Raw genomic sequence first — 15,752 nt, forward strand, 5'->3', positions numbered from 1 at the left:
AGTTAAGATTAAAATTTGGATTAAAAAAAAAAAGTCATTTTTAATCTTTACATCGAAGAGGTTGAAAAGAAAGGGATGAAAGCACAAATTTGTCTGTTGGTAAGGTTTGACAGAGACAATGTTGTTGCTATTTTTTAAGCGAGATATATTTGAGATATAATTGCACACCTTGCAATATATGGTCAGCATGTTGGTTTCTGATCATGAGCTTGCTGGACAGCTCTTTCCTAAATCTTAGTGTTTACCCTCTGTATTTGCACCTATAACAACATTTACTCCTCTGGGAAGGCTTTTTACATTTTACACCTATGTCATTAAGCAGGTGCTTTTACCAAAAGTGACTTACAATTATGACCAATGCAAGCAACTGAGGGTTAAGAGTTTTGCTTTGGGACCCAGCAGTGTTCAGTGGGTTTCAGGATAGAAGTCTATACAAGCCATGGAGCCCCTCCATGCAAACAGTTGCATATTATTTATATTACTAATTTTATATCTGTTAGCAATGGGTGTTGCTTAAACACCTAAACTCATATATAAGGAGAGGTGTCCATATACGTTTGGCCATACAGTGTTTCTTAGAAATGTATATTAATGCTACTCTAGCAAAAAAAAAAAAAACAATCCTTACCACAATCCTTAACACATTGTTATCCAGGAATGTAGTTAAACCAATAAATGCATTACTTATTACACTACTGTGCAAAATTCAGTCACCGTGCCCTTTTCCAAACCATAGCCTATAAGATATGGCTTCAAGTAAAGGTTTTGTTTGTTAAAATCAAACTTGTAAAAAATATGATCCACTAATTACACAGGTACAGAGATCTTTAGACTTTTCTATTGCAATACTTGTCCATTTCCACTAGACACAGACCAGACACTTGCTGTTGCTCAATCAAAATTACTGATAATCAATGAGATGTTGAGGATTGAGTTTTTTTTTTTTTAAACCATCAAAGTTAAAATTTTACTACCTTTATGTATTTTCTTGACCCAATAAAATCAAGTCATATTTTGAAATAACAACATACTAAACTTTTGAAGATTTGTGAGAGTTTTTTCTGAGTGAAGAGGTGTGTGCACCATACATTTAGTGACAGAAAAAAACACAATTGCAAAAAGTATTAGTAAACATTTAACTACATCTGAAAATGTAAATGAATGAATATAAACTTCAGTTAATTTCATGTCAAAGTGCAGTGTGGAAAGGTGACAGGGGAATTCTGGGGAACTTCTGTTAATAATTACAACTCTCTCAGTTTCTTGTGTAACTGATTGGAAAGTAGCGCTAGAAAAAGCTGACAAAACTTGACAGATAAATGTTGGTTATCAAGACTATAAATGTCAAGTTCATTCACAGCATAAAACATCAAACCAATTAAATATCAAATAATTTACACTAGTAATGAATCTGGACATCATTAATTAATTATATATACTTATATGACCGACTATAAAAATTCAGTAAGATGGCACCTTACAACAAAACGGGGCACCCTGAAAAAATAAGTAAAAGAAAAGCATGTCCTAATAACAGTATGCTTTAGAAGCTGGCAGCGTCTACATTTGATCCTGCAGTGACCTAAGAAAACTGGAAGGACCTGATTGTGTGGTGCTGAACAGGTGGCCCAGAGCTCATGGAAACCAAAAACATTAAAGACGAGAAGAGCTACTGTGCATGCAAGCTCTCTAAACTCATTTAAAGACTTAGTAGTCTGGGTGTTAGTTTTCACACAAACAAGGCGAGCTTGCTTGATTTTTCTCATTTGGCATGCAATGTGGGTGGTTGGGTGTTTCTTGTTGCTGAGTTTGAGTGAAAGAAGACAAACATTATGAAGTATTGTAAAAGTTTGTGCTCTGAATTCAAAAAGAACAGCATGATGTTCTGTCTTTACAGAGGTACTAGGCAAATGAAAAATGCACCTTATGTGAAGACATCTTTAAAAACAACATGTATCAAAATACTAAGATTTAAGGTGCATGGGTAACACAGCGGCCTATTACACTAGCTCACCACCATGTTATTGGCCTGCTGGGCATTTAACCAGAAATGACTGCCTATGTCTGAGAGGGGGTGGATGGTGAAAGCCCAGTGACGAATTGGCACCCTGTTTAGGTTTTATCTGCCTTGTGCCCACTGTTAACCAGGATAAAGACTGTTTGATGAAAATAAAACGAACAAATGAAAGTTTTTCAGGCCAAAGGTTTTTTGTTTTTTTTACACCCTTTTTTTCTATTAGCTGCTCCACAGTGCACATGGTCCACATACCAGACAAATTTTTTTTTATGCTGGATGCTCTTTCTGGTGCAAACCTCTTACTTTTTATCCAGGTTTGGGACATACACTGAGAGCATACTGACAAGGACACCTTCCCATCCATCACTAGGCTGTTGCTACTAACAAAAAAATTAATCAAATGTCAAGCACTTTGCTGTGAATAGTCAAAAGGTTCAAAAAAATGTATGGAGAAGAAAAGGTGCAAAAGACTTAACGTGAAGCTACCAGGAACCCATTATTCTCCAGAGCCACAATATTACAAAGCTGCAACCTAGCTGGAGTGTCAATGTGTCAAGTGCAAAAAGATAAGGCCAGGGTAAAGAAGTCTAAAACACAAGGACCACTGAATGAGATTCACAAGCTGAAGTGCTTGCTCAAGATTGTGCCTCCATTGTATTCAATTATTTGGTCAACCAGCATACTCATCAAAGATGACTGAATAATGACAGTCAGATGAGGAATTGAATAATGACATAAGGGGGTTATGTCATTATTCAATTCCTCATCTGACTTAAAATCTATTAAAAACTTTTTCAAATGTGAGATTTACAGAAGGGAAGACAATATATATTATTTGAACAGCATTTGATAGACTGGTTGCTGCTTCAGAAATGATTTTATACTGAACAGATAAAAAGAACTACATAATCTAATTGCCTTATAATTCTCCAAACTAAAAAAGACAAAACTCACTTTTCCTTTGTAAACCATTCAAGTTTAAGGTTCCACTAACGTTTTGTTAACTGAGAGCGTTGCATGTAATAATTAATCCTGAGGGACACAATTTGCCCAATAATTGTGCATGCAGTGTGCAAAGCTATTCTAAAAATGCAACACACATCCATTACTGGGCTACACTAAGGAGTAGAAAATTAGATTTTTTGCAATACTGTTAAAACCCTTTATACTGTTTCAATTACGATTAACACTCCAATAAACGCTGTAAAAATATTTACCTTCTACAATCTGAAATTCAGTTTTAGCACATTTTTAGTTTTACTTAAATTGCGTAACATCCCGATTCTAAAGTGTATCTGTTACACTAGGTTAGTAGCAAATTAGACAAGCTAAAACAGGAAAAATATAGCATTAATAGCACTCTTTGCAGTAACAGGTTACACATATAAAATTTAATCATATATTTTGCAAAGCATTATGAAAACTGAAGGTCTTTAATTGTTAAAATAACTTTGCATAGTTTGGGACCCTTCCATAACAGTAACAAAGCAAGTGGATAAACGGACATACTGAAATGACAGACAGAAGTATGCAGGATTACTCATTTAAGGACTGTGCATTAATGATTAAAGTCTCAATCAGGAACTGCCAACACAAGAGTCACAGGGCAAGCTCTAGCATGGTATGGTAAAATTTACATACAATTACTGTAGGGCTGGATACATATACACAATCTCAAATATTCTAAGAACATAAGGCTTTATAATGCTAAACTTTTCTGCGGACCAAGATTGCTTTAAATTAAATGATCAGTTCAATGATACAGCAAGCAAACAAACAAAGAAAATAAATGCTGGGAACTCAATAAATGTGTTAGTGGCAGCCATAGAAGATTACTTAACAGCTATCATAGTTGTTAAGTGTGTTTGCCATGTTACTACTGGTCACAGTCTTATACTAATAAAATAACGTGTTAATGCAAATAAACAATGCATTACACAATACCTATTTAAAATAAAAAAATAATTTACTTAATCTGTGTGATGTCTGGATTACTGTGAGCTTCGCAAAAACTACCACTGCACATATGAACCTCTTCTTAAATCTAAATACACCACCAACACCAAATGTACATTGTGTTCTAAAGGGGGGGGGGGGGGGGGGGGGGGGTTAGGGTTAGGGTTAGTATGTCATTTAAAATAAGACCTATTTATAAACATCTGTACATCTTACTGGTGCTCTATTTACATGTGTATTGGTGTTTTTCTCTTTTCTGGTACTGACGACCTACAGTATGTCATTTAAAATAAGACCTATTTATAAACATCTGTACATCTTACTGGCGCTCTATTTACGTGTATTCGTTCTCTACCAGGGTTCATGTGTGGAATCAGTGCAACAGGGCTTTTACTTATAAAAGTTATTATTATTGGGCTTATCAAGTTTTTAAAAATAAACATTAACTGGTTTTTAAAGGTGAGATTTGGGGTTTATTAGATTACATATTTAAATTTCCCTTAGTCATCCTTATTTCTGTGCTGAACAAATAGGTCATTTGGTTTTGGTTTTCGTAAAACATTTTGTAAACTTTCAAGTCATGTATATACAATCCATGTATTTGTATCGGGGCTTCAAATACAATAAAGTTTGGATATATCGAAAACAGTTTTGCAAGGCTGAGATGTGTGTTCATTTCAATTCATTTTCAACAAGTGGTTAATTCTGGTCAGGGTAGTGGTGGATCAGGTTTCAACAGGAAACAGTTGGCTTACGGCAGTAATCTCAGTGGTGGCGGGAAAGCATAAAAACACTGCACCACTTGACCATCTTAGATGTGTTTTTTTTTGTAAACTACAAATGATGCCAAATAACTTTTAAAAAGAATACATGATACTGGATGTGGTCAGTGGTTGGACTGTAAAAGAGTGTAAACTAAAGATTACACATTATTTCAGATCACCTTACCTTGATAGTGCTGAAATGTTTCCTAAAGTGTAAAATACTGCAAACAGCTTCAATCCGTTGGGCAAGAAAACCAGTGCAGTACCCTATTTGAATCAAACACACACACACAAATTTCAGACTGTTAAGTCAGTATACAGACTAAACAACACTAAAACAGCAATATTAACTAAATCCAAATTAAAAAGTAGCAACATTGGCTTACTACGACCTTACTATTACAAAATTAGGGTAAGACCAAGAGGACAGAAAAAAAAGATGTATTCTGCCACCTAGTGTTTAAAAAGTAATATAACCTGTTGAGAACTAACATTTGAGCAACCCTTACATTTCAGATTTAACCCATAATTTGAAGGCATTATTACACATTATTAAACTGTGACAGTATACAATCCAAGCAATTGAGAATTAAAGGCCTGGCTCAAAGACCCAACTGTGGCAAGCTGGCGGGGCTCGAACCAACAACCTTCTGATTACTAGTTCAGTATTTTTACCACTAGGCTACCAATATGTAGTATTACAGTATGGCTTGTGAATATGAAAGCAAGAAAGTCTTACTTTTTCCTGGTTCATTGTAGCCCAGAATATTTTTTAAGTGAGCAGACAAGTTACACACTGAGCATGGAGTGTGTGGGTGGTAACACACAGGGTCATGTAAACATTCCAGTTGTAGTAATATAATTGTATTGTTTCATATAATATATATTGTCTCAGATATACAGATCATGTCTGGTGCAATAATGTAATTTTTTGCATATTTCCCTATGTAACATTGCTGGACATTTTATCTCAGAATGTAAGCTTTTTTTAATCGAATCAGGTGTGTACTCTAAAAGAAGTTCCCAAATAGGACATTCAACTCTCCAGTTGCTACAGTAGTAGACTTCACCATTCCGGAGACATCTGTGGGTGAAACAGATTAGGACACATTTTTCCAGGCAGGAAGCTAATTACTTTTTTTTTTTTTTTTTACTGTTATTTAAAAAATATTTGTATTCACTTACAATTAGTGTAATGTTTTGTAGACATTACATTTGTCAATCCTGTGTCTTAAGGCATAATTTACCAAGTTTCCTTTTCCCCCCAAATTAGATGCATAGAGCATTAAACATGTTCCATTTTAACAGTGGGTATATAAATATAATATGTAAACTCCTAACTGTGCATAAAGTTTATAGATTGTGTATAGTAAACATTCTATTGTAATATTTTACTATAATACTTCTGCTAGTTTAAACTTGCACTTGGCAAACTTTTTTTGTGTACACACCCTTTTAGTTTTTCCTGCATACACACCCTGTCCAGTTTAAAGATAAAGATGGCAAAACTTTGAACTTGGGCTGTTCACACACACACACACACACATACTGTAAGTTTGTTATCCACACACTCCCTGAGCCCTGAGCTTAACACCAGTGGTATGGTATGGCATTTAGAAGTCACTTTTATCTACAACTTCCATTTATGACTAAATAGAATCCTAGGATTTGAGAGTTAAGCACCTGGCATTGGTGGGGCTTGAACCAGCCACCTTCTGATTACTGGTCCAGAAGCACTGATCTACCACTGTCCTGAAAATTTATTAATAAAGTCCTACCTAAGCCTCGGCCATGAAAATGTGTCACGAACTGTGAAATAAGCATTTCCTGTGTAATAAGCAATTTGCTGTGAAATTTAAAATGTAAGGTTTGTGTTTAGCCTTTAACATTTTTCATTCATGTAGCATTCAAGCGTCTCACGTTTACTGGTCATGAATGTCCAGACCCACTTCACAATTTTGTGAAGTCTTTCCAGACAAGTGGAGGTTGCTGCTAAAGGTTCTGAAATGGAATGTCCAACAACTCAGGGTCAGGTGTATAAATATATTTCTCCATATGATGTACATACTGATACATTTTAGGCACTGTAGTTGTACATTTACATTTTTTTTTTTTTGGAATTCAACATATTCTACCATACATAATATACAGTGTGTCACAAAAGTGAGTACACCCCTCACATTTCTGCAAATATTTCATTATATCTTTTCATGGGACAACACTATAGACATGAAACTTGGATATAACTTAGAGTAGTCAGTGTACAGCTTGTATAGCAGTGTAGATTTACTGTCTTCTGAAAATAACTCAACACACAGCCATTAATGTCTAAATAGCTGGCAACATAAGTGATTACACCCCACAGTGAACATGTCCAAATTGTGCCCAAATGTGTCGTTGTCCCTCCCTGGTGTCATGTGTCAAGGTCCCAGGTGTAAATGGGGAGCAGGGCTGTTAAATTTGGTGTTTTGGGTACAATTCTCTCATACTGGCCACTGGATATTCAACATGGCACCTCATGGCAAAGAACTCTCTGAGGATGTGAGAAATAGAATTGTTGCTCTCCACAAAGATGGCCTGGGCTATAAGAAGATTGCTAACACCCTGAAACTGAGCTACAGCATGGTGGCCAAGGTCATACAGCGGTTTTCCAGGACAGGTTCCACTCGGAACAGGCTTCGCCAGGGTCGAGCAAAGAAGTTGAGTCCACGTGTTCGGTGTCATATCCAGAGGTTGGCTTTAAAAAATAGACACATGAGTGCTGCCAGCATTGCTGCAGAGGTTGAAGACGTGGGAGGTCAGCCTGTCAGTGCTCAGACCATACGCCGCACACTGCATCAACTCGGTCTGCATGGTCGTCATCCCAGAAGGAAGCTGACGCACAAGAAAGCCCGCAAACAGTTTGCTGAAGACAAGCAGTCCAAGAACATGGATTACTGGAATGCCCTGTGGTCTGACGAGACCAAGATAAACTTGTTTGGCTCAGATGGTGTCCAGCATGTGTGGCGGCGCCCTGGTGAGAAGTACCAAGACAACTGTATCTTGCCTACAGTCAAGCATGGTGGTGGTAGCATCATGGTCTTGGGCTGCATGAGTGTTGCTGGCACTGGGGAGCTGCAGTTCATTGAGGGAAACATGAATTCCAACATGTACTGTGACATTCTGAAACAGAGCATGATCCCCTCCCTTCGAAAACTGCCTTGCTGAGGAAGCTGAAGGTAAAGGTGATGGACTAAACCCAATTGAGCACCTGTGGCGCATCCTCAAGTGGAAGGTGGAGGAGTTCAAGGTGTCTAACATCCACCAGCTCCGTGATGTCATCATGGAGGAGTGGAAGAGGATTCCAGTAGCAACCTGTGCAGCTCTGGTGAATTCCATGCCCAGGAGGGTTAAGGCAATGCTGGATAATAATGGTGGTCACACAAAATATTGACACTTTGGGCACAATTTGGACATGTTCACTGTGGGGTGTACTCACTTATGTTGCCAGCTATTTAGACATTAAAGGCTGTGTGTTGAGTTATTTTCAGAAGACAGTAAATCTACACTGCTATACAAGTTGTACACTGACTACTCGAAGTTATATCCAAGTTTTATTTCTATAGTGTTGTCCCATGAAAAGATATAATAAAATATTTGCAGAAATGTGAGGGGTGTACTCACTTTTGTGATACACTGTATATAAAAAACATAAAATGTAATAACCAACTAAATAAAAAATTAAAATTGTGTGTAAGTGTTCTGTGGACAGTTGAGAAGCTGAGAAAGGGTTTTGCATGTTCTTGCTAAAGTACACAGCAGGTCGTTTTATATGGTGTGAACTGTCAGCTACACATTATCAGCCCACAAACCAAGTGTGTTCAGTGTGGGGGTTGGGACACAGACCAAAGACAAACTACAGACAAAGTTACAACCAGTTCCTAGTGTTGTTTTAAAAGTAATTCTAAATCAAAACTGAAATCACTTATTCACAAAAGAATTTAGAGTCTTTACTGTGGCACATATTGTGATCAGCTGCATCTTGTTTATTTTAATCATCCTTGTTTGTTAGTTTAATTCTTAACACCATGTCAGCTACTATGGCTATTATCATAGCTGAACACATAAAAATGGCTGTCTTTAAACATCAAAGTAGGGGGTCGATTTGCTTTCTTTTCTTGTGTGTATAGTGGTTGGAATGTTTGTGTGATTATGAGGGTGTAGAGTTTTGGCATGAATGAAGGATGTGTTTGACCGAAGTTCTTGATCCACAGAGGGGGTAAGTGGGGGCCTGGTCTCCTTTTAGTAGGTAGGTATGGGTGAATTTGGTGTTAATCATCCTTGAGATATGGCTGTAACTAAATTGGGGTCCTCCTGTTGCAATCTGAACTGACTGAACATAGTGTAAATTGTGGTCTCTTATAAACCCAGGTGTGTGCCTTTTCAAACTATGTGAAAACTATGGATATCTATGATCAGAAAGTGGCAAGGCATAGAACTCAGCAAGGATAAAAAAAAAAAAAAAATCTAAGACAATCTAAAACATCTAAGACTTGAGTGTTCCTAGGATCGCAGTGGCCTCAATACTTTTGAAATGGATAAAGCATAGCACAGCCTTGAACATTCCTAAAGTTGGCCATCCAGCTAATCAGGCATCTAGGCCTTGGTCAGGAGAAATTAAAAAATCTTTATAAAAGATCTTCAAAAGTAATGTGCACAGAAAGGAAAACCTGTTGGATGGGCAGCTATCTCTGCATTACTCTATCTTACTAAATGATAGCGGCCCAGCCAAAGCCTAAACTTCAAGCTCATCAAACATCTGTGGAGAGACCTGAAGATGGTAGGTCACAAACACCTGCCATCCAAATTAATGGATCTAAAGAATCTGTCATGAAGAATGGAATAAACTGCCCAAATCCATGTGTGCTAAGCTTGCAGAGACATATCCAATTGACTTGCACCTATACTTGCTGCCAAAGGGTCTTTTGCAAAGATTTACTTCATACTTATGGATGATTAAATTTAAATGATTACATTAAAGCATGCCTTTTGTCCAACTACAACCCTACATCCTTGTTTCTGGTCTGGATACTTGACAACTACTCACGAGTATGGAGCACAGGATCCCAGAGGCAAAGCATATGACGAACCACTTGATCCTTGTGCTGTAACTAAGTGTTGAGGCATCCAGGATCTGTAAAGAACAATGGCAGGATATAACATCGTTCATTATGAAACATGCTGACTCATGCTGTCGAGAAAATCAAAGACTAGCTGGTATAGTTATTGTTCCTAAAAAAACAAAAGTGCACACATAAAAATAAATTTTTATACATTTTAGAATTAAGAATTTTTCAAGACAGTTGCAAAATGTATACTTTATGTCTATATTGTGTGATAATTGCTGACATGGACACAACCTTCAGATGTCTGTTTTTATTATTATTTGTGTGTGTGTGTGTGTGTGTGTGTGTATATATATATATATACATATACAGTATATATATATATATATATATATATATATATATATATATATATATATATATATACACATACAATTTATTAGTAACTTTTAAGTATTTTACTGATGTACACTGTATATTATAGACACAGAGCTATCACATGTTAAAAAAATTTACTGAACCAAGCACATGCATTGTCCCAGTTTCTATTTATGACATTACACATGTTTTGTATACACGTGAACCAGCATGCTATTTACCTGGCAATCATAGTGGGTATGTTCACACAACACAGTCGTAGAAAACTACCGTTAATGACTGGGTAAAGGTACAGATTAACAGATGTGCCAACAGGCAGTTATCATATACCCACAAAGTCAATCTATATACCACGGTATTGTGTAGTGTAATGTCTTTTTTTTTATTAGACAAGTGAACCTAATAAAATAGAACCAACAGGCGATGTGGAGTGGACTCCTGCACAGCTCATTTCACTCTTCATTTGGTTAGTATGCCTTTAATAAAGTTCAGGCAACAAAATGGTAAACCAATTGTGCTTAAGAAGAATATTTCCAATCAGGAGACATGAGTATGCAGAAAAATCTGCATAAACCAGACTTGCTTATGCTGATGACCATTAATACTGTTTGTGAATATAAAGTGCAATATTACTGATACATTTAACATGTAATATTACTGATCAATTTTACATGCATTTCACAATTTGACTTGTGTCTTTTGACTTTGTACTTCTGAATATGAAACAAAAAAGTGTGCAAAATTGTGAACAAGGTTGTGTTAAAAAATGAACTGATTTAGATAATAAATGTAAAATTCATATTAAAATGTGTTACAGATATAACAACACAGTGCTGCAAAAAGCTAAATACTTATTACAAATATAAAATTTATTATAAAAAGCTATAATTTGCAACAACTGCTTTGCAAAAAAGTACTATGTTTCCTATCTATTTGCATATAAACAGACTTTTTGTTTCTATTTACAGGTACAAAGTCAAAAGCCATTCTGGGTTTAAATTTAAAGTAGATCTATGCATATTAAATGACAAAAAACAAAGGGCTACACGCAAATTAAAGTAATTAGACTGGCTTTTCAGTGCTCAGTCTAGAAATACACAAACCAACTATTACTGTGTTGAGGAATGTTCAGCAGGGAAAGCCAATAGGGCAAATAACCCCCAGACTAAAGAAATGCTGATGATTGCACCATACAGCAAAAAGAGTAGGATCAACCAAAGGAGGATCAACCAAAAAAGCTGTAGCCAGAAACTTCAAATGTTTATTGAGCAGTCACACTATCACCTAATGTCTGGAAAGTACACAAATAGCTGCAGTAGTCATAGCAATGCTGATTTGAAAAAAAAAAGATTACTGACTGGCTCATGTAGACATCATTATCAAATCTGATTACTTAAATACATGTTAACCCACTAACTAGCGACATTGTAGTTAATGTATTTTATACAAGTTAAATGACAATCTAAACTAAAAACAGAACAAAACAGCATTGATCTGATTGTTTTTCTCTATCAAATATTCACAATTTGTGTCATTTAGCTTTTGGAAATGGGGGCGTAACGGCCATGATGCATTTAATGACATATTTGCAGAAAGAGCGTTTTTTTTGTTGTTGTTACAATTAACTTTATGTTTTGAGTAAGCTGCTATTAGATGCTGCTAAATGGGCCAATACCTATTATTAAGAAAAAACTAATTTGTTATATTAATGCAAATATTCACTGGTCTGGTGCAAGTATAAGGAGATATCTAGATAAACATATATCACATATTTTAATACTGAATTCTGTAAGCAACTGGAAATCAGGGTTAAAAAAGAGATAAGCCAAAACTTAATCTAAAGGTAAGACACACAAAGACATACATAGAGTTTTTAGTTACAGGGATCCTAAAGATTTAACAACCTAATCACGTTTCCAGGGCCTATAACCATATGCATGATCTGTAATGATTTTAACATCATGCAGTCACAGCATAATAGGGGGTGGATAAAAGTAAAAAAAAAAAAAAAAGGTCAAAACCATTCTGATACAGATGAAGCACTCTGTAGCAAATTGGATAATGACATGAGGATTAAGGCTTAAATGAGTCAATGAGCTTTTTTTTCAACAGCTTTCACTGGAATGTCAGTAGGATTTCAGAAAATTATTTTTCATACCATTTACACAAAAGGACATGACCTTACCTCATTACATCCTTCCTCTGATGAGAGCATGGAAAAATTATCAAAACAAACATCTGCATGTTAGTGTCAAATAGCATGAAAAATAAATAAATAAATATATAAGCAGACAGACCACATGAGCTGTTAACAGCTCTTATACAGAAAATATAGTCTAAGCCAAAAGTTTAACATGCATGTCGCTGCAGTCTTCTGGTTGTTTTCCTTGACTGAACGACAAGAACACATACATAAATAAACTTTTTTTTTTTACTTCTATAAAGTTTATATTTAACTTTATAGAAGGTCCTGGGTTAGATCCCCAGGTGGAGTGGTCCAGGTCCTTTCTGTGTGGACTTTGCATGTTCTCCCCGTATCTGCGTGGGTGCTCCGGTTTCCTCCCACAGTCCAAAGACATGCAAGTGAGGTGAATTGGAGATACTGAACTGTCCATGACTGTTCAATATAACATTGTGACCTGATGAACCTTGTGTAATGAGTAACTACCATTCCTGTCATGAATGTAACCAAAGTGTGACGTTAAAATCCTAATAAACAAACAAACAAACAAACATTTAACTTTATAGCATGACCTTTAAAGTCCTTGTAAGTGATTTTGACTGACTATAGCCAATGACTTCTTTGCGTACACATAAACTGGGCTAGTTCGACTGCAAACATTAAAAAGCACATGAAACAACAGTTTCATAACTAAGGTTGGGGAGGAAAATATCCAAACATTATGCTAAGAGATGTATTTCAAAAACCACCAAAAAGTGAGCCTGACATGAATTAGCTACTGGACTTTAGGACACAGACACTGACGTTTTGTCTGTGCTTTGAGGCTGCAGTGCATGAAGAAGCTCCTGCCCTTCCTTTTTTATTTTCGATGTTATGAGGTTCTGTAAAGCTTTAAGTTGTTGGTTTTAGAGCAGGGACTTCTTTCCAAAGCTGTATCCTCTACGTTCAAGGTGATGTAAAGCTCACTTGACTGTAGACAGTGTTACTCATGTTCGAGCAGCTTTTACTTCATTGCATACCTGTTCTTAATGGTATTACACGTGACCATCCAGACTATTTTTCTCTCAAAGTAAGATGTTGGGTTTTCTTTCCAAACTTTGCAAGAGACCACTGTTCCATTTTACTCTGTAAAGGGGGCAGTCAAACTTGCCCTGTTTATATGGGCATAGAAAAGTCCAGCTGTAATCTACATTTCATAGAATGTAGGATGCTGTATGTATATGCATGACCCAGTGCGTAAGGAGTATGTGTTTAATTTATTCAGTCACAGAAGTAGAACAATTGAAATTCCAAAATATGACTATTGGTTTCTTAAGCTATTACAATTTCCAAAAGAATAGGTTTACATTTAACATAAGACTTCATTTCCAAGCAGTAAATATGACTTGCAAGCGTCAACGGCTGAATCTTAAAAAGCTCCCTATTCACTATACAAGTGCACTACACCGGGGACAGATATTATGGCTTCTACACGCTGTGTAGTGCACCTATTATATGGATTATGTAAATTTGACATTCAGCCTGTGTCCGCTAGCTAAGCTAACAACAGTTGCTAGGCTAAACTTATCATTCGTTTGGATAAAAAACAGTTGTTAATTTTTAGCAAACCAAACAAGAAAATAATGTAACAATCACATAACAATCACAAAGCGTTAAAAGCTAGTGACAACGTCTGTATAGTGCACAGTGCATGGTAATTAGCATAGCCAACTTCGTCTTTGAAAACAAAACGGAGCAAAAATATTGCTCTTTAAACAATTTAACTAAACAGTAAAACAGTAATGTACCTGAGAAGTAAGTCCCAGCTCTTCATTTTCCTCTCTGCCACTTAAAACACGCCGAAGTTTGTCCATGTTGCGCTTCTTTTGCTTTAAATATTACTTTTGACACTTCCTAAAACTTAACTCATTGGGGTAACGAAGCCGAGGCGTGTCAATGGCTGGGTCCCAAAGTCCTAAGCAAGTGCACTATATTGTGCCGGAAATAATAGCTTTTACGCCCTCTTTAGTGTACTACATACCCCGTGAAAAGTTATTTGGGACAGAGAAACTTTTTTCACTGAATACATTGATACGTTCACGGCTGGGTTACATTTACAGCAGTTAGCAGACACTTGTATAGAAAACGACTTTACAGTTGTGACTGATACAATGCAAGCAATTAAGACCTAAGGGCCTTGCTCAGGGGCCCAACATTGGTGGTGGTGGGGTCTTAACCAGTGACCTTGTAATCACAAGTACAGTATCTTATCCACTAAGCTACCAATGCCCTTATACATGTAACTTAATTGAATTTGTCCTTAAAACGTTTATTGAGTCAATTTCGAATCTTAACATCAGGTAGTGGATGAACTAATTTACAACCAGTTTTAAAGCTTTGGTAAACTGCCAAGACTTCTGAAAAGCCATGAGACAGCAACCACCTAGTAATAATACAGAACTCTAGGCTTGTCTAAATTCCAAATTTGCTAGCGTTAGAAGCCTAGATAGCTCAGTTGGTAAAGCATCAGACTTTTAATCTGAGTGTCCAGGGTTCAAGTCCCTGTTCAGGCATGAGTTCTGTCTCTTTAGTAGTCACTTGAGACAACTGGTCTTGTGACAATGTAGGTTAAAAAACAAGTCCTGAGAGTTGGTTTGTAAAGGAAACCCCTGTGCACAGTGCTGTTTGCGTAGTGCCCTACTGCTTAAGAACAACACTGCTATTATTTATAAATCAGGCACCTATAGTTTATGCTAGTAGATTTAGTTTAGCTTTCACTAACTGATGACTGGTCACTACCTTAAGTACTTAAATCCTCTTTCGCACATTAAACTTTTGAAAAGAAAGCCCTGTTTTTCTCCTTCACACTTGTACATAATTGCATATATTTATTTTAAAATAATGTAAAAAATGTATTCATTAATTGCTAACAGCAACCCTTTTCGCAAGACATTTTCTTTTTCTGATACCTTTTAAACCAGTTAAATATTAAACACCTGCATAAACAAATATGTTATTAAAAGATGTGCATTTCTTTATAAATGTTTATAAGAGGGGTGTCCTTTTTAGCCTGAGCACCTGCCCCGAAATGTCGGAAATGTTCATGTCCCAGCTCTCAGTACATGTTATACATGTTTAGCACTCTGTCATGTGACTTCTTTTGCACCTGACTGAAGAGACTGTAGACCTACTGCAGCTTTCAATATGAACTTCATTAGTCTCATACAGGAAAGTTATTTGGTTATGTGGTTTTAGTAAGTTGACAGATTGACAGATGTATTTTGTAGAGAGCGCCAAAGAAAGAAGGATGTTTTTGAGTTTTGAAACCATTAACGGGAAATAGACATGTTTATTAACAGCAGAAAAGGCTG

The 15,752-nt window shown here is 36.3% G+C and overlaps 1 protein-coding gene across 1 annotated transcript in view; it reads right to left on the minus strand.

Moving 5' to 3' along the window:
* sft2d1 (SFT2 domain containing 1) overlaps window positions 1–14,302 on the minus strand; it is a 28,549-nt gene extending 14,247 nt beyond the window's left edge. Inside the window, exons 1-3 of the mRNA XM_062995036.1 lie at window positions 14,190–14,302; window positions 9,824–9,910; window positions 4,922–5,004 (exon numbers count right to left, since the gene is read on the minus strand). Of these exons, the coding sequence (XP_062851106.1) occupies window positions 4,922–5,004; window positions 9,824–9,910; window positions 14,190–14,255 (236 nt within the window). The 5' untranslated portion in view covers window positions 14,256–14,302. The remainder of the gene's footprint in view (window positions 1–4,921; window positions 5,005–9,823; window positions 9,911–14,189) is intronic.
* Window positions 14,303–15,752: the final 1,450 nt, after the last annotated feature.

The sequence above is a fragment of the Trichomycterus rosablanca genome, chromosome 5, assembly GCF_030014385.1.
Source record: "Trichomycterus rosablanca isolate fTriRos1 chromosome 5, fTriRos1.hap1, whole genome shotgun sequence".
Taxonomy (NCBI): domain Eukaryota; kingdom Metazoa; phylum Chordata; class Actinopteri; order Siluriformes; family Trichomycteridae; genus Trichomycterus; species Trichomycterus rosablanca.